The sequence below is a fragment of the Bacidia gigantensis genome (genome assembly GCF_019456465.1).
Source record: "Bacidia gigantensis strain McMullin 20006 chromosome Unknown contig_295, whole genome shotgun sequence".
Classification (NCBI taxonomy): Eukaryota; Fungi; Ascomycota; class Lecanoromycetes; order Lecanorales; family Ramalinaceae; genus Bacidia; species Bacidia gigantensis.
In genome coordinates, this window is record NW_025408608.1 from 1,055,826 (window position 1) to 1,077,798 (window position 21,973).

At 49.2% G+C, this 21,973-nt stretch overlaps 8 protein-coding genes across 8 annotated transcripts; 3 read left to right on the forward strand and 5 right to left on the reverse strand.

Moving 5' to 3' along the window:
• Window positions 1-315: 315 nt before the first annotated feature.
• KY384_008326 (uncharacterized protein) lies at window positions 316-1,506 on the reverse strand (the record flags this gene model as incomplete). The annotated part of the gene is made up of 4 exons (XM_044816815.1): window positions 316-411; window positions 472-771; window positions 854-1,255; window positions 1,327-1,506. 4 exons carry the CDS (start codon window positions 1,504-1,506, stop codon window positions 316-318), a joined length of 978 nt encoding a protein of 325 aa, XP_044666180.1.
• Window positions 1,507-3,056: 1,550 nt separating this feature from the next.
• KY384_008327 (uncharacterized protein) lies at window positions 3,057-4,964 on the reverse strand (the record flags this gene model as incomplete). Its single annotated transcript, XM_044816816.1, has 1 exon — window positions 3,057-4,964. The coding sequence occupies one exon, from the start codon at window positions 4,962-4,964 to the stop codon at window positions 3,057-3,059; it is 1,908 nt and encodes a 635-aa protein (XP_044666181.1).
• Window positions 4,965-6,290: 1,326 nt separating this feature from the next.
• Window positions 6,291-7,949, reverse strand: KY384_008328 (uncharacterized protein; the record flags this gene model as incomplete). Its single annotated transcript, XM_044816817.1, has 1 exon — window positions 6,291-7,949. The coding sequence occupies one exon, from the start codon at window positions 7,947-7,949 to the stop codon at window positions 6,291-6,293; it is 1,659 nt and encodes a 552-aa protein (XP_044666182.1).
• A 2,026-nt stretch (window positions 7,950-9,975) lies between these two features.
• Window positions 9,976-12,750, forward strand: KY384_008329 (uncharacterized protein; the record flags this gene model as incomplete). The annotated part of the gene is made up of 6 exons (XM_044816818.1): window positions 9,976-10,107; window positions 10,175-10,195; window positions 10,242-10,425; window positions 10,529-10,617; window positions 10,675-10,831; window positions 11,546-12,750. The coding sequence occupies 6 exons, from the start codon at window positions 9,976-9,978 to the stop codon at window positions 12,748-12,750; spliced, it is 1,788 nt and encodes a 595-aa protein (XP_044666183.1).
• A 265-nt stretch (window positions 12,751-13,015) lies between these two features.
• On the reverse strand, window positions 13,016-13,644 carry KY384_008330 (uncharacterized protein; the record flags this gene model as incomplete). The annotated part of the gene is made up of 2 exons (XM_044816819.1): window positions 13,016-13,422; window positions 13,476-13,644. The coding sequence occupies 2 exons, from the start codon at window positions 13,642-13,644 to the stop codon at window positions 13,016-13,018; spliced, it is 576 nt and encodes a 191-aa protein (XP_044666184.1).
• A 535-nt stretch (window positions 13,645-14,179) lies between these two features.
• On the forward strand, window positions 14,180-15,417 carry KY384_008331 (uncharacterized protein; the record flags this gene model as incomplete). The annotated part of the gene is made up of 2 exons (XM_044816820.1): window positions 14,180-14,865; window positions 14,916-15,417. 2 exons carry the CDS (start codon window positions 14,180-14,182, stop codon window positions 15,415-15,417), a joined length of 1,188 nt encoding a protein of 395 aa, XP_044666185.1.
• Window positions 15,418-15,888: 471 nt separating this feature from the next.
• TIF32 (eukaryotic translation initiation factor 3 subunit A) lies at window positions 15,889-19,398 on the reverse strand (the record flags this gene model as incomplete). The annotated part of the gene is made up of 4 exons (XM_044816821.1): window positions 15,889-16,570; window positions 16,625-18,993; window positions 19,048-19,272; window positions 19,357-19,398. The coding sequence occupies 4 exons, from the start codon at window positions 19,396-19,398 to the stop codon at window positions 15,889-15,891; spliced, it is 3,318 nt and encodes a 1,105-aa protein (XP_044666186.1).
• A 646-nt stretch (window positions 19,399-20,044) lies between these two features.
• KY384_008333 (uncharacterized protein) lies at window positions 20,045-21,799 on the forward strand (the record flags this gene model as incomplete). Its single annotated transcript, XM_044816822.1, has 5 exons — window positions 20,045-20,199; window positions 20,255-20,312; window positions 20,411-20,464; window positions 21,370-21,544; window positions 21,609-21,799. The coding sequence occupies 5 exons, from the start codon at window positions 20,045-20,047 to the stop codon at window positions 21,797-21,799; spliced, it is 633 nt and encodes a 210-aa protein (XP_044666187.1).
• Between the last annotated feature and the right edge of the window lie 174 nt (window positions 21,800-21,973).

Below are 21,973 nucleotides of genomic sequence, written 5' to 3' on the forward strand. Positions count from 1 at the left end.
GCATCACCTCCTAGCTTGTGCCCGCTTGAGACATAGCAAATCAATCTTGCACCTGCAAGCAGCACGCTCCTCCCTCCGCGTTCAGCCCATTACCGTCGTCATCGAAGTAACAGTCATCTCTGGTAAAAGGTCGAATTCATATAAGACTAAGCTCGTGACGGGGTTCATGTCGCGAAGACACGACAACGGTAGGTGAAAGGCTGGTGAGCTTCAAACGAAAACGTCTCGTGTCTTCGATAGATGGAGGTATGCGCGTGCTGCTAAGCATTTATCTTCGCCCGAACCTGCTGTACACGGAAAAACGGTGTTGGCACATTACTTCTTTTTCTGCTTCCTTGGAGGAGTAACGGGGCGGCCGGTATTCATGCCATCATAGACGTACTTTTGTTTCTTCTCAGCAGGCTTCAATATCTGCAAATGGCAGAATGCATCAGTACCTTCCACCATGCTCGACAGGATATCATGATTTACCTGAAATGAGCACAACAAACTTTCGTCAACGCTCATCATCGCGCCAGCGTTGTCAAATTCGCCGCAATAATTTGGCGCACTGAACAATGTAACAAGCTGTCGTTTGGAGAAGAATTCGTAGCCATCCTCGACGACTTGATGTGCACGGCATATGAGATCCATGTCATGTTTTTGGAGAAATCGTGACACGACGTCAGGACCAAACGTAAAGGAGACTCCTCGGTCGTTCTCGCTCCATCCAGTTATGTCTTTGTCGGGATCCGACCATAACAAATCGCAGAGAAGGCCGCAATCGGGAATCTTTCTTGAAATTAGTGTCTGACCAAAGAGACCTACAGAGTTCCACTGGGGCATCAGTATATAGAAGCTTGACTTGACTTACATCTGTTGGACGCATTACACGCCTGATCTGCTCCATCGAATTCAAATCTGGGCTCAATCCACCATGCATAGTGAAGATCTTTTCGTCGATTATAGCGGCGATTGGGAGACAGTTGAAACAGTCTGTGAAAGTCTTCCACAATTTGATATTGTACCGCCTCTTACATTCATCGTAGAAGCCGTAGATGCGATTGATCGAAGCGCATTCGTGGTTGCCTCTGAGGATGAAAAAGTTCTCTGGATACTTGATTTTGTAGGCTAAAAGCAAACAGATAGTCTCTAGTGACTGCTTCCCTCGATCCACGTAATCACCCAAGAAGAGGTAGTTGGCCTCGGGCGGAAAGCCCCCGTATTCAAACAGACGAAGCAGATCGTAGTATTGGCCGTGAATGTCACCGCATATCTATCCCGAGACTATCAGTCTCCGCAGCTCGAAGGATAATGGAAAGGAAACCTGGCAAAATGTTTATTTACCTTAATAGGAGCCTCGAGCTCAAGGAGTATGGGCTGAGATATGAAGATCTCGCGGGCCTTCTGGCACAAATGACGAATCTCGGCTTCAAGAAGCTGTACCTGTTTCCCAGGTCTGCTGCCTCTGACTTCGAGCAGTCGGTCGATGATAGAATCTAGGTCCACCTCGCCCGAATCCGCCATATTCCTGCTCTTGTTGGCGCACTGTATTAGCCCAAGGAATGGGGCGCAGTCTTCAGCAAACTCGGTCGTATATTCTTGACTTCTTAGGGACTTGTGTGATAGATCTGGCGGTGACAGTCAGTTCATGTTTTCACGCATCGTGGCAGCGTTGGTTTGTAGAGCTGTTGGCGTAACAGAAAGCATTCAGGGAGGGCTTACAAGAAGCGACAAGCGGCAATCGGAGTCTAAAAAGGACCAGAAGGCGACACAAGATATCGCTTTTCGACGTCGCCTAGGCGGTTTCGTAGAGAGGTTTGTCGATCAGCGGTCGCAGCAGAATGACTAAGAGGGAGGGGAGGGGAGAAAGCCAGCAGCTGTAGGCTTGATTTAGAGTAAATCTGAATGCTTGCAAGTTTTATGAGGTGTTCATTCTGCGAAGGACATACGTTGAAGTGAATTGATTTGGAGCGCTTCACAAGGTGTCGAAGTTTTTCAATCGGCGGACGTCAGATTGGGTTGCTGGGCGTTGTAGTAGCTTTTGGCTTGGGCTTCAATATGCATGTAACGGAATGGCCTTGGTTGGAGGTTTTATCCACGTCAAGGACATACGATAAATATCGCGCGTCGCCGTTGTTGCAATAGAATGGTTTTGGCTTCAGGCGTGTACATGTGAGTCGTTGGCGGAAAGGAAGGGAGGAACGTTCCAAACTTGCCGCGCCAGCGCCTTACCGAAAAGAGAACATAAAAATTACCAGATGCTAGCTAGCAAACCAGACTACTCTGCATTGCAAATGGGCCAGCTTGGATGCCTTGTGGATATAAGCTCTGGTCTTACAGTCAAAGCTGCCTCGAAGCTTTCACGCAACTTGCTTTCTACCCTGTGCTAGCGATCCCAAGTGACTAATGCATCAGAACATTGGGAGTAGACATTACTTGCTGTCAGGCACTGAAGTCTTGGGTACGAATGCAATATAAGAATCGGAAGAAACGCGTAAGTCTCACCATATTTGGGAGGATGCAACAAAGAATGCTGAATGTGAGTAGTCCTACAACGCCTCCGCTTTCCCGTATGCCCGCAACAATCATCGAAATAAAACACATGCTATGCTTTCACAAACAACTCACACTCATGCTATGATGATATAGCCAGAGCTTGGCGTGGAATACATCTTGTCTGAAACAGCGGCAGTTCGACGTCGCTTCGCACAATGATTAGGCGTGCTGTCATGGTGTATTAGCAGGAAAGCCCGGTAACAAGCCTCTTCACCATGTTTCAAACGCTTAATTGGAATTGTCAGACCTCTTGGTAAGTTTTGGTGCTCGAATGACTCGCGTGATTGCACTGTGCTGAATAAAATATTTGCTCTAGGGTCGCGTCTTCGTAAAGCTTGTCAACAGCATGAAGCGAAGTCGAGACGATTCCATCTTCCATAATTCAAGCGGTCATCGATAGTCATCATGACCTATTATGGCGTTATGCTGCCTTAGTACAACAATGATTTCAATTGCTGGATGACTGGGGGAATGCCTAGCAATATATGCTTGATCGGTCTCTTTTGGTCGCGTCGACGTTAAGCATATACAGCTGAAAGCCTCGGAGGCTCTTCATTGCCTGCAAGCGTTTGAGGTGGAGGATTGTGAACGGTAACTGCATACTTGTTGATCTTTTCTTTGCCTTGGCGTCCTTCAGCCCGTGACAGATCCACGATCCTGTGATCACGTCCATGCTTGCCAGACTTGAGAACAACATCCGATAGAGGCCCATAGGTTGGAGGCGGCGGACATTTCCTTGAGAGGTATTGGTGTTCGTTCAATGAATCAACGTTCCCAGCAGTAACGACATACGTTGTTGGCGGCGCCTCTCCATCACTCGAAATCCCGTGGATAGGGGTACTGTGTTCCTTGAGCTGGCGTTTCTCGCTGTATGTGGGACCAGTACCGTCTATTATGACATCTTTGCTCAGACCATGGGAAATTCGAAACAGATTGAAGATATCAATCCTGTACCTCCTCTGACTATGAGTGCACGGATTCTGCACGATCCAGAGCTCCTGCATGTGCGGCAAGTCTGCCAGCCGTCGAAACTCGGCCGAGTCGTGTATCCTGTTCTCTCGAATGTCTAGGCGCTCTAACACCATAGATCCCTCGATGCCTGCCAGGCATACGAGTCTATTGGCACGAAGGTTGATTGCCGAGATCCTCTCTAAGGGGCATCGCGTCAAATTACAGAGGGAATCTATCATGCAGTTGGATATGTTGAGGGCTTTTAAATTTGTAAGGGTTGCTAGACATCCTGGTATTTCAGTAAAAAGGTTCGACGATACATCCAGAGACTTTAGGTTCTGCTCGAGTGGAGCCAGGCTAGAGGCAGCTAAGTAGGTCAAGGCATTGTCAGCAAGGCAAAGATGTCTTAAAAACCGCCATTTCGTGGCCGGGAAGATTTCCATTGACATCAGGTCAATGTTGCTGCTATCGAATGATGGACACTTCGAGACCCCCCTATATGTTGACGTGACGGATTCTGACCTCTGAATCCGAGGAGCGTTAGCACGGGAATATTGGCTCGAACCCTTAGGCCGCATAGGTAAAATACTCCTCACCTGTACAGGCTGTGGAGAAAACAACGCGTGCGTATTGCGATGGTGTGTATAGCTATTCTGAGCGCTTCGACTCCGACTTATGCTTTCCTCCGTGACGGGGGAAAGTGAGCTTACCTGTTCATGTGTTTGCTCGATCGACTTTGCAGTTGGACTAGTCGGCCACGAACTCGTTGGAGAAGCTTTTGTCCTGAAGGATCTCCGGCGACGTTTGTCTATATCATCTAGAACAATGGCAATTAAGGCGTCCGCTGGATCATCTACACACGCTCGTCTCAATGTCAGAGATTTGAGCTGTTCTGCTAGGATGTTCCACCCATAAAACCGGCGAAAATCAATATCTGTAATTTCGAGGGCACTGAGATTCTTAAAAGCAGTCAGTGGAACCGCAGCGTCAAAAGGAAACTCTTCGTAGCCTTTGATAGGTCTCGCATTAGGGTCAGGTGCTAATTTCAGACAAGGTAGCTTCGTGAAGGCGGAGTAAAGATACGTGACATCTCCTAATGATTGTGTTCGCGCTTTTTCGTTCATGGCATTATTCTTCGAGACGTTTGGCGCGAACAGAGACCACATGCTGGATAAACTTGACACGACACTTCGAACACTTGACATTGAGTGAACTGAATCGCCATCGCTTTGTGATCGAGATCTGTGCTGCTGGCCAAGGAAGGAGACGTAATTTGTGGGTGAGCTATCGGTATGGATGTTTTCCAACCGTACGGTCAATGGACCGACAGTGACTCCAAGCTCTTCAATCTGGGTTAACAAGTAATATAGATGGTGAGGCGTCAAGGTGAGCTTTGCTGACTTGATGTTGGTAGATGAGAACCCCCATGACAGAGCCGTAGCTAGGACGCTAGCTGGTAATGGGTGGGAGTGCATGATCTGACCATTATGGGAATTGGTAACACTGATTTGAGAAGGTGCTGCCTCGATGGTGTTCCGTTGTGACGAAACCCCCTTAGAAGGCCGCCGTTGAAAGAGTAACGCATTTGCAAGTGCCCTTTCATGGGTCCGGATCAATTGACTCACGCTCTACTTAAGAAATCAGCTCTGAGCCCTTGGCAATGCGAAGGCAGTCTTACCTTCATGTAGACGTAGCCATCCTCGGAATCCATCGTATTCACCAATTAGGCGCCCTGAGGGCGGATTGAAGCAAACCTGCCATGTGTATATTTCATCAGGATTGGCTAATCTTTGATGGATCAAGCGATTCGCGTGCAGCTGGCGCAAGGGATTTTAGGGCACTATTGAGATTGAACATGCGTCCGCAGGCCAGTAGCATTTTCTTCGTATTTCCAATGAGAACAGCATGCGCAGGGTAGCGGGTTGAATCGAAGAAATGAGGCCATTGTATCACGAGGACGCGAGGATCCTAAGAGGGAACAGCCCTGATATGCAAGATTGTCGCTGGGGTACAAATGAGCATCGAGAATTGACCAATGAAAGCCTTGAAGTGGAAGGTGGGGATCAAGATGCCTGGTGTTGCAACGCAAATGCATGGCGGGGGTGGTGATAGCGGTCCATTAGGGTCTAGTGAGACAAGTCCGCTTGTGTTCTCCACGCTGTCCTGAATCTTGAGCAGTCCAGGCCGGCGTGAGTAGACGCAGCATATTGCTTAACCCGATGACCTGATCTGGCCGTCTTCACTGGTCTTCAACCCAATGAGTATGCCAAAACCTCGACGTTGATCTTCGAGAAATCCTGAAAAAATGGTATGCAGCATGCATGAGTAGTCGATGTTGGATGGACGCTAATGCGTACACTTTACAAGTAAGGAATAGAACCCCCACACGATCCCCTCGATCGCTTAGTTACTACTGTGATTTTTGAGATGACGTTATTGTCATCTATTGGGAAGTGTATCTGACTCTATTTTTGTATCTACGTATTGGCATTTGATCTCCCAGAAGCCTTTCGACATGTTGGTAGACCCGAGCCTGTTTTCTTGAGCTTCCACAGCATAATATTCTATCTATTGTTCATTGGCACAACATATCGATTCTCTCTAGGCTCCTGTAGAAGGAAAGCGCAAGAAAGACTGACCTCGGATCGCGTTGACCGGCGAGCATGAGAGTGGTAGATGGATGAGTGTAGAGCTTCAAGAGGTTGAATATTCACATGTCATTGAAGTTAAAGATACACAAAGCATCGTTTTCTGTTCTGTCGTCAATATGTGCCTGTGCCGCTGAGTTCGCTACAAGAACATTAAATAGAAAGCATGAGGTTGGCCCGATTGTGACCATAGCCCTTGAATCTGTCCTGAACCTGAATGCCTAATTCCCGCATTCGCTCAGCGCCTTTCCCAGGCTGGCACTTGCGCTCCTTCTCTTTGCCTGCGTGAGCCTTCATGCAATACAACCGCCAAAACTTTTCGCGTCTTCGCTGTCGTTTCTTTTCAAGGCCCTGAACTATGTCAACTGGACCGCGTGTGTGAAGATCTGTATGAGGGCGGCTTGAAAGATTAGACGGGTGAAGTTTGGTCACAGGGGCGACAGAAGGAGCCTTCTGCAGGTGGTGTTGGTCCCAGAATGGATTCGCTGTTCGAGGAAGCGAGGCCGTGCGCGTGAGATTGGGCCGCTGCGCTAGATGTTGAACATTGAACCCTGCGAAAGGCCCCGGGGGCGTGCTCATTGTTGGTGATGGACGGCGTGAAGAAGGTGGAGAGGCAAGCCACTTGCTGGATGGTGGCGGCGATCGAAGGCGATGAGCCGTCTGACCAAACAATCGCTGTGGAGGAGGTGAGCGCAGGCGCTTGGGTGATGGAATAGGTGTTCGATTTCGTTTCTCTGGTAGCATTTTGCGGCTGTGGCGACGTTCTCCCTCTGAGCGATTTGGAGAAGTGGTCCCTTGCCCTTCATCATCTTCTGGTGTGGTATTCTCTTCTATGAGCTCATCTTCACTTTCGTTGCCGTCATCGTCAGCCTCCAGGTCAGAAGTAGGAAAGCTGGGATCAATGTCCTGGGGTATGACTTTCTGCTTAGCGCGCTTACGCTGCTCAAGCGAAGACAAATAAGCTTCTTGCAAGGGCCGGTCTTCATCCAAAGTTCCGACAATGAAGTCTTCGAGGTTATGAAAAGTACCCTGCTGCTGATTACAATCTTTCTTCCGTCTGATAGTTTGCCGAGGTCTAGATCTGGGAGCCGTGCCATGAAAAGGAATCTCTTCTGCTATTTTCCCACAGTCAATCGAGGAATCAGACGGTGCTCGATCTGTATAGGCCGTAATGTGATCTAGATGATCTGTCGATGTTGCGGCGGTAGTTAGGCCCGGTGTCCAGAAGTCATAATCGAAATCGTTGTCGCTCTCATTGTCAGACTCTGCGAAGCCTTCCTCATCGTCTGATTCGTTACCATCATCTGATGCAGCATTTATATCACGATAATCGTCGTCGTCCTCTACGTCATCTGTTTCATCATCCAGATCTATTTCATCTTCGAGTGCTTGTTCTTGGTCTGCCTCTTCTGCTAGTCTGCGAATCGCATTCTCTTTCTGAAGAGTATCATCGATTGTCATTTTTCTCTGATATGCATTTTGTTCGCTGGTCCACTCATCTTCGACATTGTAAGTACCGGCGACTTTATGAAGTTTCATACCTTGTGAGGTCTGCTTATCAATGGGGTTGAAGCGCTTGGCATCTTGAGCGCTGCTTGTAATCGACGCAGGGTCTTGATTTGCTGTACCCCAGCTAGGCCACCTTTTCATAGTATTTACTTGATTTGAGACATTGGGCTCACAAGAGGACTTTTGCAATGACTGTATAGCCTCGTCAATGTGCTCACGTGATACCAATGTGTGAGGCTGTTTCCTTTGTGGGGATGTCGCAGTAATCTCGATTGATTCCGGGTCTTTCTTCGAGGGTTTCATGGGACACACAAAAACGAAGCATACAGGGCCGTTTGGCAGGCATCTCTGTCGTGTTCGAGCCGGATTTGACTGTCGCGGAATCTTTCGCAATATGAGAGACATGCTCTTGCGCAGGAAGTTTTTTCCCACAAGCAAAGCTTATGCAACGTTTCCGACCAAGCGTCTCTTCGACTTTCGTCTCTTGTGTTTGAACGATGCCTTGGGGCTTGGTCGAGATTAAGGTTTCAGAAGACCGATCAGGATGAGAGAAGAGTACATCTTGGGCGTGCAACACTGGTAGGCGAGCATACGCCGTCGCTGGAAGAGGGGGCTTGGTGACGAGGTTCGTGCAGGGCTTGTAAGTCCACCGTCGCTAGTCAGATGGGGAGCATCGGTATCCGACATCGACGTAAGTTCTGGAGAACTGAGCAAGGCTTTCGTGAGCAGTGAAGCCTTGCGAGAGTGCGGCGATAAAGTGGGACCGGGATCCATAGAGGATTTTTCAACATCGTATGGAATCATTTTCCAGAAGGTCATCGGTTGGTGGGTCCTGTCCGGGGGTTCGTCGAGATCAGCGCCGGCTTCATCCTCGGTGTGAGAAGTAGGATTTGCTGAGCTAGCAGAGATACTATCATGATTGGTTTGCTGAGAGTGAGCCATGAAGATTTCCTTTTATGTTATTGCGTAGGAAACGCGACTGGCTTGGATCCGAAGTGGGCTGTACTGAACAAGACACAGTCGTAATGGGGGAGGAGGAGCGACTTCTGAGGTAAAGGTACGTTGTCCCGGAGGACGTTCATGCTATAACGACAACGAAGACATGGCGAAGAGTGTAGCGAGTGCTACCTCGCGTAAGAAGATCCAACTTCGTTTGGAATGTGAGAAGAGTGCTGGTGGTGCGAGTTCGACTATCGCCTCATCTCATTTCAAAAATTGTAGTCGGTCGTGCCAGTCCCGGCGGGTACAATTTGAGTTGAAATTTGCGATGTCAAGAGGAGTTGGAAAGAGTGGAGATGGGAAATGGGGAGTCTGTGTGGTGCAAAGGATGGGCGGAGTGGGGGGAGGGGTGGGTATTATTATTATTATTGATTTGGGAAGGTGGCGTATGGCGAAGGCCGCGGATGAGAGCAGAACCGCGAAAACGCCCGGGCTGTGGACGACGGCACGAAAATTGCCATTAACAATCAATCATCTTGGCTAAGCATTACCCGCATCGGCGCAAGATGTTCAATAGACTTGGCCTGCTCTACGAGCCCTGACTTCCCTCTCCGATCAGTCAGATGACAAGATGACTGGTCTAGACGAGCAGACGAGTAGCTGCAATGGAGAAGACCTTCTGGCAGCCGTTATCCTGCAATCTTTTCGCAAACAGACCTCTGCTTCTCTCCGACCCAAGTGCGACTAGCAATAATAGTTCTAATGATACCTACCCCACAGTAATAGCAAGAGTAGTCCATCGAGTTTCAGGTCCGAAGCTCGCCATCGGTCTCCAGCGCATGCACTAAACTCGTTCAACTAGTTTCTGCACGTTCCGAGTTGGTGCTTGCGTGGGGTTATGGGTCAGGAGAGAATAATCCATGCCAGCTCACCATTTGTCCTACGTGATGGGGCCGTCAATAGTAGTCTTCATTATTGATCTGCTCCGCACCGACATGGGCTGCAGAGTCAAGTCGTTACACCTTGACCCAAGTGTACTGCCGACACCGGCTACTCACCGAGTCACCGTTGGCTGCAGGGTCCGCTTGCCCTTTGCGCTAGTTTGACCAGTCGCTTTCCTCTTCCATCGATTAGAGACGGACCAAAACCACAGACCTACCTAGTGAATGTGGTTGATAAGGTAAAATCTTGGCGCATACTTATTCTCACCGGGATGTGGCATACGCACCTGTCGTCAAGCCCTACGTAGTCATCATACTGCTCTCAAAGCCATCTTATTAGTGGTAAATTCATACTTCGAAGTCAACGTCGGCGAGCCCTTGCTTCCCTCTTCTCTGGCTTTGTCGAGACTGGTCCAGGATAGAACATTAATTGCGGACCTCCCGAAAATATGAATGTAATCAGAATCACTCGCGCGGCTGCCAGAGCGCGCCCTTCAATTTCTCGAATAGCTTCTCAGCGACGAGGATATGCGGATCCCGTCTCGGACAAGATTCAATTGACACTGGCCCTCCCACACCAAGTACGTTTGTCTGCACCCGGACTTGTCTGACCAAATTCTACACACGCTGAACCATGTGGAAACATAGTCGATCTACAAATCTACGGACGTGTACGTCGACTCTCGACTCTCGACTCTCGTTTTATTTACCCAAGTTCCTCCATCTTGGCAACCTGACGGTCGCTGATCAGTCTACCATCCGCTATAGTGTGCAAGTGAACATACCCGCTGAGTCTGGAGAAATGGGTGTCCTGGCCAATCACGTCCCTTCGATCGAACAATTGAAACCGGGTCTCGTGGAAATCATAGAAGAAAGCGGTGGAAGCAAGCAATTTTTCTGTACGTTGAGTATCAATAATCCATTGGTTGCAAGTGCTTGATCTCGGGACGCACGATTCGCTCTCGTGGACATCGATTTGACATTAATTAACTTGTTCCATAGTGTCTGGAGGCTTCGCCATCGTCCAACCGGGCTCGCAGCTCAGTATTAATGCGGTTGAAGGTTTTCCCCTCGAGGAATTTAGCTCTGATGTATGTAAAAATTAAAAATCCGGTCAAATTCAGGGGACTCATTCACAATTGGAACAGGCTGTCCGCTCCCAAATCACAGAAGCACAAAAGATAGCCAATGGTAGCGGAAGTGAGCAGGACATTGCAGAAGCAAAGATCGAACTAGAAGTACAAGAATTCTTGATTCTGCAACTATCCAGTGTGCTGACACCAGGCAGGTCCTCGAGAGCTTGCAGTCTTCTCTGAGATAGGTACAATGTGATACGTTTGTCATCTTCTTGTACTCGCAAGCTATCTGTCTTCGCACTAGCTCCCGAAGTCTTTTGTTTCTATGTATTTTTAAGATGTCTATGAAGTCGCACCTGCCTAATTACCTTGGTAAGCTCAGTTGCCTGCACAACTCATTCAAAGACCTGCACACCATGAGACTTCGTGGTGATTTAGTTGACCCCGCACTTGCATTGTTAAAAGTGGCGCTTCACCTCCAGCTCCCCAAATATACGTAGCTTTGTTGTAGCTTACCTCGCAGGTCGGTGGCAGTCATGAAGAGTTACGAGCCTATCTACATTAGCTACAGGTGCCTTCGCGATGTATCATCGCTCGCCCTCCAGTAAACAGGGCATCGTCGCGGCACGTATACGTTCAATACAAAATCAAGACACCCACAAGCACTCACAGTATCCTCCGTCAAGCCGCCCTCCACCGAAACCCGCAAACCTGTTTGAGCCACTCGTGCTGCATGGATCTTTTCAGCGTTTGAGGCTTCAAAGGAACATCTCCAATGACACTTCGCAGCATGGAAAAATAGACTTGTCACCTGAACTTCCGGTAATGGCGACTGAAAGCCCTTCAAGAAAGAAGGAATCAACAACCGGATTGCTAACGCCAGAAGCTCGTGAGCTCATTGGCGGTAGAAATAGCATGTCGAGGAGCTAACGACCCCGTTTAGATCACCCGAAAGGTGGCGACGTCTTTCACCTAAAGAAAGACTTGTCCGACAGTACAGATAATTCCCCACAAACATCTTCGTGCAATTTCCCGGAGCCCTTCAACAAGGACCATTCATTATCAAAGCCAGAGCTCTTTGAAGAATGTCACGAAGCCAGCACACCTAGTACGCTACACTCATTGCCTACAGCGAATTCAAGGGAAGACTTTGTCGCCGGTCCTCTGGTCTCAGAATCACCTTCGCTGTACCAAGAGGTAAGTTCTTGGCCTGCCACATCCCAAGGATCAGGAGACGTGGGAACCGCGTCAACCTCAGAAGAGGAGCTAGGCAATTTGATCAACAGGCTTATTGGCACAAAAAGGTCCGACGAGATGGGTGACTTATGTGGTACAGACCCTCACGGAACAGCTGTCGTGTGTCAGGGTTTTGCTGCGGACGCCGGTCGCAATTCATTCTTAAAGATCGACAGGCCTGACTCTAAACCTAAAGAATCCAATTATTCAAGTCGCCATGAGAACGGCGGCTCAGAAGATGATCTACTCCTTCTCACTCGGTTGCGACCGCTGGAAGGCTCGTCTATGACATCTAGTAGTAGGTCTCAATCCAGCGGGCTCCCAGGCCAGCGAGCTAGAACGGACAAGGAGAGACGAAGTTCCACGGTCGACACTTTGCTTCAAGGTGGCTCGTTGGATGCCACCGCTACTAATGCAAAACCTTTTCCTTCGATTTTCTCACCATTTAGTGAGCCTATGGACCTAGAGAGCAAGTCTAAGGTGTACCTTAATGGCAAGTCTCCCAAAGTAAAGGGCAACTCAAAGAGAGTGAGGAAGCAAGGATCACAAACAAATGAGCCATTCAGCGAAGCAGCAGAAGACCTGCCAGTGGAAGCGACCCTACAGTCTACTATTGGAAGTCATGGTGAGCAATCGCCAGAACATTCCTCTCGTATGCAACCACCACCCAGAAATGTAGCAATGCAATCCGACCAGGAGCCTCTATCATATATGCATAATCCTACTAGAGCTAGAAAATTGTCAAAGTTGAAAATAGAAGACGTCACACAAGACGACCGAGGAATCAGAAGGTTACGAATTGTGGTAAGCATGGATGGCCCAGACAACCTGGTCATTCAGGCAGAGTTGCTCAATAAAATCTCAATGTCGACGACGAGTGAGAATGATGGTAAGAAAGCCACAGATGAGTAGGGAGCTTCATAAAGTCTAATGACGTCCGTACTTTATCAGGCTAATTAGCGTCTGTACCTCTACTCATGTCACCTTTTCCTAAGCCTTGTGTGGGATTCGATGTTCAATGGAAAGTTTGTTCTGCCAAAGTTGTCTGCCACGACTGCAAGAAAAGTAAACATTTTCACTGGGTTTGATCGCCGGGTACAAAGTTGCCCATGAAGTGGCTTTGAAGCCGTACATCATAGACACTCGATTTACTGCAAATGAAGAGACCGCTTTTCATTTAGCCATGATATATATCTTCGGGTAAAACCGTATAGTTCCCGCCATTCTTCCTGATATGCTGCCTCTTTTTGTCCCTACCCAAGGGCTTCCTCATATCAAAGGCGTCTTCCCCAGATTTCCTACCTGTAGGGTCATCGCTATAGTAGTCAAGCACTCTTCTGAAAATACTGTAGCCCATTCCCTTATACAAATTGACCGCTGTCTCATTCCCTTCCCTGACAAACAAGTCAACGAACCATGCCTTCTGTTCTTCGCAACCACGTTCTAGGGCCGCAGTCAGCAACCTCGCAAGACCTAAGCGACGACTCTGTGGAGCGACGGTGAGCGCAGTCACATGTCCATGCCAGGGCAAGTAATGAGGGGTGAATTTGACCCATAGAGGATCTTCTTCAACTTTGCCCATCACTAGAGAATATCAGTCAGACCATCTGCAGAAGGAGTGGGGTAAACAGTCGCACTGTAGCCAATGATGTTTCCGTGTTGATCTTCAGCTATAGTGAATAGGGAAGGCCACGTGATTAGGTAGTGAAGATAGAAGTCGATGTTATAGTTCTCCGTAAGGGGATCGAGATTTGTGAGGTTCATGCGAAGAAGGTCTTGAGGCTCAAATTGCCTGAGGGCAGTCATAATTTGATGTCGGGAGCGGGACAGTGCTCTTTCAAGAGCACGATGATGGATACCTATACCGCAATGTCTGGGATAGTAGAATGGCCATGCGCCTACTGGGCTGCATATGAGGAATCATGCCTCCTTGTGTTCAAGGTACAGCCTTAATGCACACCTCAGCTCAATTGGGACTGCAAGTAATGGGTTGACAGCGGAACGGAACGCGACTGCCCGCTGCAGCCGTGACAAGGATTCCTTTGGGGATTTGAAGCAAGTGACAAGTGCACGCTGCAATACGACATGACTAGCACTTGATACTGTTCTAGGTTCTACAAGGCAACAAACAACTTTGGTGAGATAATTTACGTCTACTTCCTTACTGTCGGCGTTTGGAACAATCTCTGACGGGTCTTTCCAGTCCTCTCCGCTCATCGACAATGCTTGCCGCGCGAAGGTGTACGACGCACACTTACATAGTCGCATTGATATCACAGTGAAGTGTATCGTGCGCTCACACAGCTATCTGGAGAATCCTTGGTAGCCACTCAGCCAGAAGATGCCATCCTCCCCAAGAACACCCACCCGACGGCGCAGGTCATCTACCCGGAGCCTCGACCCGAACCCTGCACCTCCCACACCGCAGAACCGTGGCTTCCATTCTCGGCAGACATCTCTGAATAGGTGGAGCTCTCAAACATCAGTACTTTTGCTGACGTCGTTACCATCCTTGCATCGTGTAGATGACTGTTCCAGCAACAATAGCGAAGATGCCTCTGCAGAAGTTGCTGAGCCGATCGAGGGCAGTAACGGCCTTGGAACCCTGGCCGACGAATTAGCAGAAGCTTTCGACGAGGAAGTCGAAGGTGATGGCATGCACTCACACCCAGATGAGATGGCGGGAAAAGAGAATGTGTTGTTAAGGCACAGTAAAACCGACAGCAGCAATGAGGGAGCTCCACACTCGTCCCACAGCCTGCATGCATCAAGCTCGCCGAACCGGGCCCACAAGGCAAAATCTAATAAACCAAATTCTCAAGATGAAGGCCTTGAATTCTCGGAGGACTCCGATTGCAATGGTAATCACAACCCGTCTGAGCTAGACTCACAAATTCGCCAGATTGAGCGGTTAGCGGCGCAAAGTACAGAAGACTGTAGTTGCGAGGCAGAATCTACTGTGCAGAGGACAGCAAGACTTCTTCGAGATCTACCTCCACAGTCGGGAATTGAAAATGGCGCCTCTCGGTGGGTGTTGGCATCTTTATCTAATGTAGGCGGCTAATCGTACATCGCAGCTCGATCACCGCACACATCGCGCTCACATCACACATGACCAACCAAGCGCGTACCCTTCAATCCCTTTCTCACCCTCTCATGTCTCCTCTAGCAATGCCACCCGAACCCGACACCATCGACAACCTTATTCCCCTCCTGGCTACCCTCCTCGCCTCGCTACCGACACCCTCGAAACAATGCCTCTCCTCACTACACAGCCTTCGCTCTTCGACCATAGACCTCCAAAGTACCCTCACCAGCATCTCAGACTCTATACACATGATACGCCAGCAAATGACACCCGCGAGTAGAAAGCTGCGATCTGTCATAGACCTGGTTATAGAGATACGAAAAGAGGCAGAGGCAAGGGAGGAGGCCATCAGGTGGATCGAAAGAGGGTGTTGGGAACGCAGACTGGCGGAAAGAGAATGCAAGAGGGTATGCGGCGAAGTCATCGGGGCTTTCGAGGATGATCTGCGACATCAGAGGCAGATGCTTGTTGCTGCACTAGGTGCTGCATGATGGAAGAAGTTCAAGAGATCAGGCCTTACGCATGGATCATATCTTTCTCGCCAGCAAAGAGTTTTTTTTGTCATTCCTTCCCTCGTAAGCATTTTGTACCCTTTGAGTTGGGTACTCACTCTCGGCAGGCGTGAGCCATAGCATTGGAGCACTAGTGTTAGATACCCCTTGCAATCACACGCCGCACTTTTCATAATCTTGCTGCAATTCAAACTCTGTGTATTGTGATTGTTGCTGTTATGGATATACCAAACGTACTAAGCTAGATGAGCTGGAATCAATTAAGTGTACATTGATCCGACTAAAGTACACTGTAGAAAAGGGAGCACAAGGGTAAAGGCATGCGTGAGCCGTGAAGCCACTCCGACGCAGGTGGAAAGCAGTCTATGCAATTGATAACTCCCGCAATTCCCTTAGCAGTCTGTATCCTCAACGACCCTTGATCTCTCCCGTGCCCTGCGTCTTCACTTTTTACTTGTTTCTCAAGTGAGGGGGAACAAATTTGCCCGGCGCTGGCTTTCGGAGCGGCTCAGCTGGACTTTCTGTCCGCGTAGTTCCATCAGAGCTAACGGGTCTGGAGCTATCAGCGGAGACATCCCTACCCTGTGGGCCTCTGAGGCCACCTAAGAAGCGTTGTGAAGGAGCAACCTCCGCAGGTGAACCATCACGACCTAGGCCATCCTGCCGAACGCTAGGGCGCCATTTTGCTGTTGGCTCAGTGGAGGTCTCTTCACGAGGCGTCGATCTTGCAGCAGCAGCTTCAGGTCGCCCACGTGACGGTAGTCCGCTTTCCACACCACCCCGCTTGCTAGGAGGGACGTATCCGGTAGTTCTCTTCGGCAGCTGCACTTCATCGGTTGCGACATCTGAAGAGGGTGCTGATGGAGGGGCCCCGCCTCCTTGGTGAGCACGTGCAGCTTCGCGTTCTCGCCAGGTTGGCTTGTTGCCCGCAAGATTGAGGCGCGGCGGTCCACTCGCCACTGGTCGCTCCGAAGATTCCGTCCGTTCGGCTATGGCTGGCCGACTGGGACCACTGGGACCACTGCGGTCCGGAATGCGTGAGCCAGAGGAGAGGGCGTTTTTCTTCGCTTGGAGCTTGGCCTCCGCTTCAGCCTCGCGTTGGCGTTGAAGGGCCGCCTTTTCGTCCAGTGCTCTGTACAACGGGTCAGTCAATCACCCTGTGAGGATACTTCAAAATTACACATACCTTCGCTCTTCATCCCGCTTAGCTTTCGCCTCTGCCTGCAGACGTTTCTTTTCCTCTTCCGCAGCTGCCTTTTCTTCTTCCTCCCTGACGATCCTCTCTTCTTCTTCCCGTGCCTGTCTTTGTGCTTCCTCGCGCTCTCTTTCCTCACGAGCTCTTTGCTCCCGATGATCACGCTTTCGTTTCTCAATGGCGTTGTTGTATTCTCGATCTGCAGATTTTCGCCGTTTCTCGAATTCGTCATGGCGGCGCTCTTTGAGATCCTTGTGGAACGTCTCGTATGTGGGCAAGAGCCGGCTGAGACGATGCTTCAACGCTACGTCCTCTTTATGCTTCCTTTCTGTCTCTTCGAGAGTCTCTGATTTAGTTTGCTCATACGCGGAAAGATCTCGTTGACGCTGGGCTTCGTAATCTTTCGGCAGTAGCTTGAGCTCCTCTTTCCGAAAAGCACGTTCCAAATGATCGATTCGTTTACCAGTGACACGCAGATTCTTATTGAGGTCATTCTTTTCTTTTTCTAGCTGCGAAATCCGGAGCAATCTGAGACCGTTACTGTCTAGATCTTTCACGTCGACGTCGCCGATGTTGATCCCTTTCTTGAGCAAGTCTTTAATCTCATTCTCGTTGTTCTCACGGCGTATACGATCTTGCTCCTCTTTCTTCCGCTTTCGCTCTCGCTCCTTATGCTCTTCAGCCAAACGCTGAGCCTCTGCTTCCTGCCTCTGCTGAGCGATGATCCGCTTCCTTGTTTCTTCTTCCTTTTGTTTCTTTTGCAGAGCGTCTGAAGCCAATTCCTTTTTTTTCTCTATGATAGCTCTCCTTGCCAAAGTTTCTTGATGTTCCTGCTCTGCGCCAGCCGCTGCGCGGGTGAGGGCCGCCGCTTTGGCCTGCTGACGAGCTTCGTTAAATTCGGGATCGACGTGCTGACAGGTCACATAGAGAGTTTTAGCTAGACGAGTAAGTTGCGATCGGACTATCTCTGCCGGTGTACGCTGCAGCCGCTGCACGGAGCTAGTGTCTCCCTCTGCAAAGCCAGAAACACTGCTAGGATGTAAAGCCTTGGCAGATGAGAAGACATCAGAATCGAACGTAAGCACACCCGTGGTATGATCAATTCGCATAGCGAGGTCGCCCTTTTTGCAACCATTCATGATGAATTTCTCTATCGTACTGGTTGTGACTTGATACGATTCCGGGAATTGAGCGAGTTGATGAACGTATTTGAGCTCCACAGACTCATACACCTGGGAAAGCTGCTGGAACAGTCTTGTAAGGATGACCTGTTGTAAAGGAAGAACATATTTCTCCATGTCAGGGTCAGCACCAATCTGCGTGAGAATGGGGGATATCTTCTTGCAAATTGAAAGAGGATGGAAGTCAACTTCAAGAATCTGATACAATTCTCGAATCTCTGGCTTGGCACGTCTGAGGAGACCTTTGCTGAGCGCATCCTTGAATAAGATGGTACGGGTTGGGGCGGACGACATTCCAAGCAAGTTGGTTAGTCGATTATTCTTGTTTTTTCGGGCCTCGTCGAAATCAACTAAAGCCCCCTTAGACCTTGAAGTACTAATGACGGGGATTGCTAGGGCAGAAAGTAGGACAAACGAGGCTGCCCGGGCCATATCGCTATCTGTGACGATAGGATTGTCCTTTTTTGAGCTTTGACCGGACATGACATTACTGGCAGACTGACGAAGGAGATTGTAGTACCTGCTCCAAGCCGCAGCGTGGAAGAGATAATTTTCGCTGACAAGAAAGATCCGAGTGAGCTTTTCATAATAATTTGCCATCATGATGTTCTTCGCCGGTCGCTTGCTCAAGCTCAACAGTGTGTGTATGTCTTCAACGCTGCGGAAGGCTTCCTGCCATAATTCGAGTTCTACTGCAACATTAAGCTGTTCGAATCGGGTGTCGAGATGACGCTGCAGAGTATCAGGGTCGCTGAGATTGATGGCATGCATCTGAGACTGGTATTTAGCTGCATTTTGGACGTGATTCCGAAGAAGTTCGCAAAGGCGTCGAAACTCGGTCTTTCGCGCAAATTTTTGGCAAAATCCAAAGGCCAGTAGGGCTGTTGCTTGATACATGACCTCTAATCGCGCATTGTTCTTCAGTATTTCTAGCACTGTACGATAAGTCTCCCACAGAAACTTGAGCCATGGTGTGACAACGGCTCTGTCCGTGCGGTCTTTGGCCTGTTCACCCGAGACCGTCGAGAGCAGGATTGATTCCGGGGTTTCGATTGCTTCAAGATCTTCCACATTCGCGCCCGAAGAGCCAGGGTCCTGAGTCGATTGTATCTGTTCCGCTTTTTCCTGAGCTTCGCTCACTTTGTCTTCAGCAAGGGATATAAATTTTTTAAGAACTAGCTACAAGTTTGATAGTGAGCAATGACAACCCTGATATCGAGGACCTTGGCTTACTTCGATGGTTCCCACGTTGGTGTTCTGTGCAGTGTTCTTGTATTGGTACAAGCCATCCTTTGCGAGCTTTCCTTTCTTGAGATCCACACAAAGTTTGACGAAAGCAAGCATCACCGGTTCTAAGGAAGTAATAGGGCTATTTCTCGATCGTTTGGAAGTGACATGTTCGTGGAGAATAGTAAGCGCAGCGGTCGACTGATCGACTGCAATGAGCTCTTGTGCCCGCTGATGTCCTATTAGTACCAGTCGAACACGAGGTATCAAGGAGGTAATGGCCTATGCTTCGCACGGAGTAAAGGTTCAGCTTACTTTAAGGACGTTCTCGGGCCTAGTGTGAGGCGGTGGAGGCATCGTGGTAAGGCTTCTGTATGAAAGGCAAGATGCGCGAAGATGAGCTCCAGAGATGAGAGATGGCGACAGTCTTGACTTGTGTGCAAATGAGGATAGCCGGCAAAAGCGACGGTGCCAAGAGGTTTTGGTCCCGGCTAACCTTCCCTTTTTGGATTTCGAACGGGCTGGTCAGGGCTCGCTCTTCAGCATTAATTTTATCTGCCCGTTCTACCGTCACTACGCTTCAACCGCCATCCGCCGCGCTTTGCTGACCTCCACTCATTGACACTCGCCGGAAACCATCGACTTCTCTCATCCAGCCTCTCTGCAAAGCGCCAAGCTCTCGCCCATCCATTACAGCTTGCGGCTGATCGCAAGGTTGACGACTTTAGCGCGTCGCTTAGCCTCTCCTCACGCCGGAGCTGCTTCTCAAGCTGCCCTCACAGCAACAGCTCGAACCCATCAGCTGACGCGAAAGCATCGCCCATCTTCCCCCGTGTGTGCTCCTCAGAGGTTCCTTGTTAATAGAAGAGTGGGATATTTGAAGTTCAGGACGAGTGGCAGCGCTGCACCAAAATCGGGCTGTGTTCCTAGACACACCTAGCGACATCTCCTGCGACATCTGCATCGTTTCGGGTCCCTCGCGGCACCTTTATTCATTCACGCCATGCCAGCGACGTACGAGATCAGATCTCAAGGGGATGTAAAGAACAAGAAGCAGTCAATGGCAGACTTGAAGTTGCGCCGGCTGAATGAGCTCAACGCGCGGTTAAGAGAAGATCTCGAGCGGCCTCGAATCAAAGTCTCTGAAGCCTCCATGTCGTGAGTAGCTAGCATTGCTGTCTTACAGTGGACGTTTGTCCCTAATGCCCTACAGACTGATACAGTACTGCACCAACACAAAGGACTTCATGGTCCCGTCTATGTGGGGCTCGGTAAGTTTCGCTCCCCTGAGTTATCACTTCGCAACTTGAGCCGATGGAGGAGCTTCTCTATCATTCAAGTTCCATCGCTAACCACGAAATGATTGCAGGTCGAAAAAGGTGGAGATCCTTACGCGCCCCAGCAATCAACCGGGTGTTGCACGGTGATGTAAATGTTTCGCAGCTGTTGATACCAGGCGCTCGGGGGGTTATTCACATTTTGAAACCGGGTCTAAATAGTTTTGCTTGTCCGCCCCACACTAATTTCACTTTCTCACCTTGTACTTGGGACCTGCGGAAATCCGTCACCACCATCTGGTGATTGAAATCGTGTCACGTCTCAACGGTATGGTGGACAATGGAGCGAAGAAGATGAAGGCTGAATGAAGAATGTTGGTTTTCCTGGAAACCTTGCATTGCGTTGCTGGGGGCAGGAATTCTTTGGATGGCTAAAAAGCGTTGGTGGACTGGACAATAATGTCTATCAAACCTTACTAGCGTCAGTAGCCAAACATGCCAGCATTTTCATCACGCTACTACAAAATCATCCCCTACTTTGTCTGGAAAATTAAACCGAGATCCACTCACAATCCGCGCATACATGGCAAACGTTAAGGAGCAAAGAGTGGAGTCCCTCCACAGCTCCGTCCGACCTCCTAGAATCACAATCACATATTGCACCCAATGCAAATGGATGTTACGAGCCGCATATGTAGGTGCTCATTGCCACAATAGATTTATCAAATTGCAATGCGTTCCGTGCGCCTCTGTGGAAACATCTCACGTGGTTCATCTCTTCAATGTTTAGTCTCATTAAATAAGCATCACGGCTCTATTCGTGGGTCAACAGACCGGTCGATCGCATAGCCATTTGACTCCCAGTCGACTTCATCATATTTTCTGAGGTCGTTAGCTGAAGTTTCTCTTACTTCCTGATTCTAAATAGAGAGCGCAAAGGTTGTTACATCTGGCATTGACGTCATTGCTTTCTGTTCCTTTCATTCTGTATATCTCATCCGAAGCCTTGTCCTAAGACCCTTTCTTACGAAACACGACTGATGCTTGCCAGTTTGCCCAGGAATTGCTCTCAACATTCTCAACTTCTCTTGGAGAGGTTTCCCTCATTCCCTCAACAGGCGGCATATTCGTGATTGATCTGTATTATGGCGCATTCTTCACAGGGGAAAATGAGATCGTAAAGGTCCTCAGCATATGGGACAGAAAAGTCGATGGGGGTTTTCCAGGTATGTACGTGGAAGAAGCATGGCTCGCGAGTGCTAGAACCATTACCTTGTTGACTGAAAATAGAAGTCAAGGTTCTCAAGCAGCGCGTTCGTAACGTCATAGATCCAGGCAGAAATCTGGGGCATGTTGATCGGCATCAGAAAGAGGACAAGAGGAACCTTCCTGAAAACCAAGAACTTGCTGCGGTGGAGGGAGCCAGCGTCGCTACAGAAAACCATGGGGGTGAAAGTAAAGATTGTATCGAGTGTGGCTGAATATCCTTCTAAATTGTATTTGTATCCATAATCTCATGCTAGCTTACCTCTTCCTACATTCGACGCGCACGCTGGCGACATCAACAACTGTCCAGCCACTCACGCTTGCCTTGTGTCTGAACGATTGCATGTCATCCGGGCGTCTAGTATGAAATTACTACCATTTGATATGAT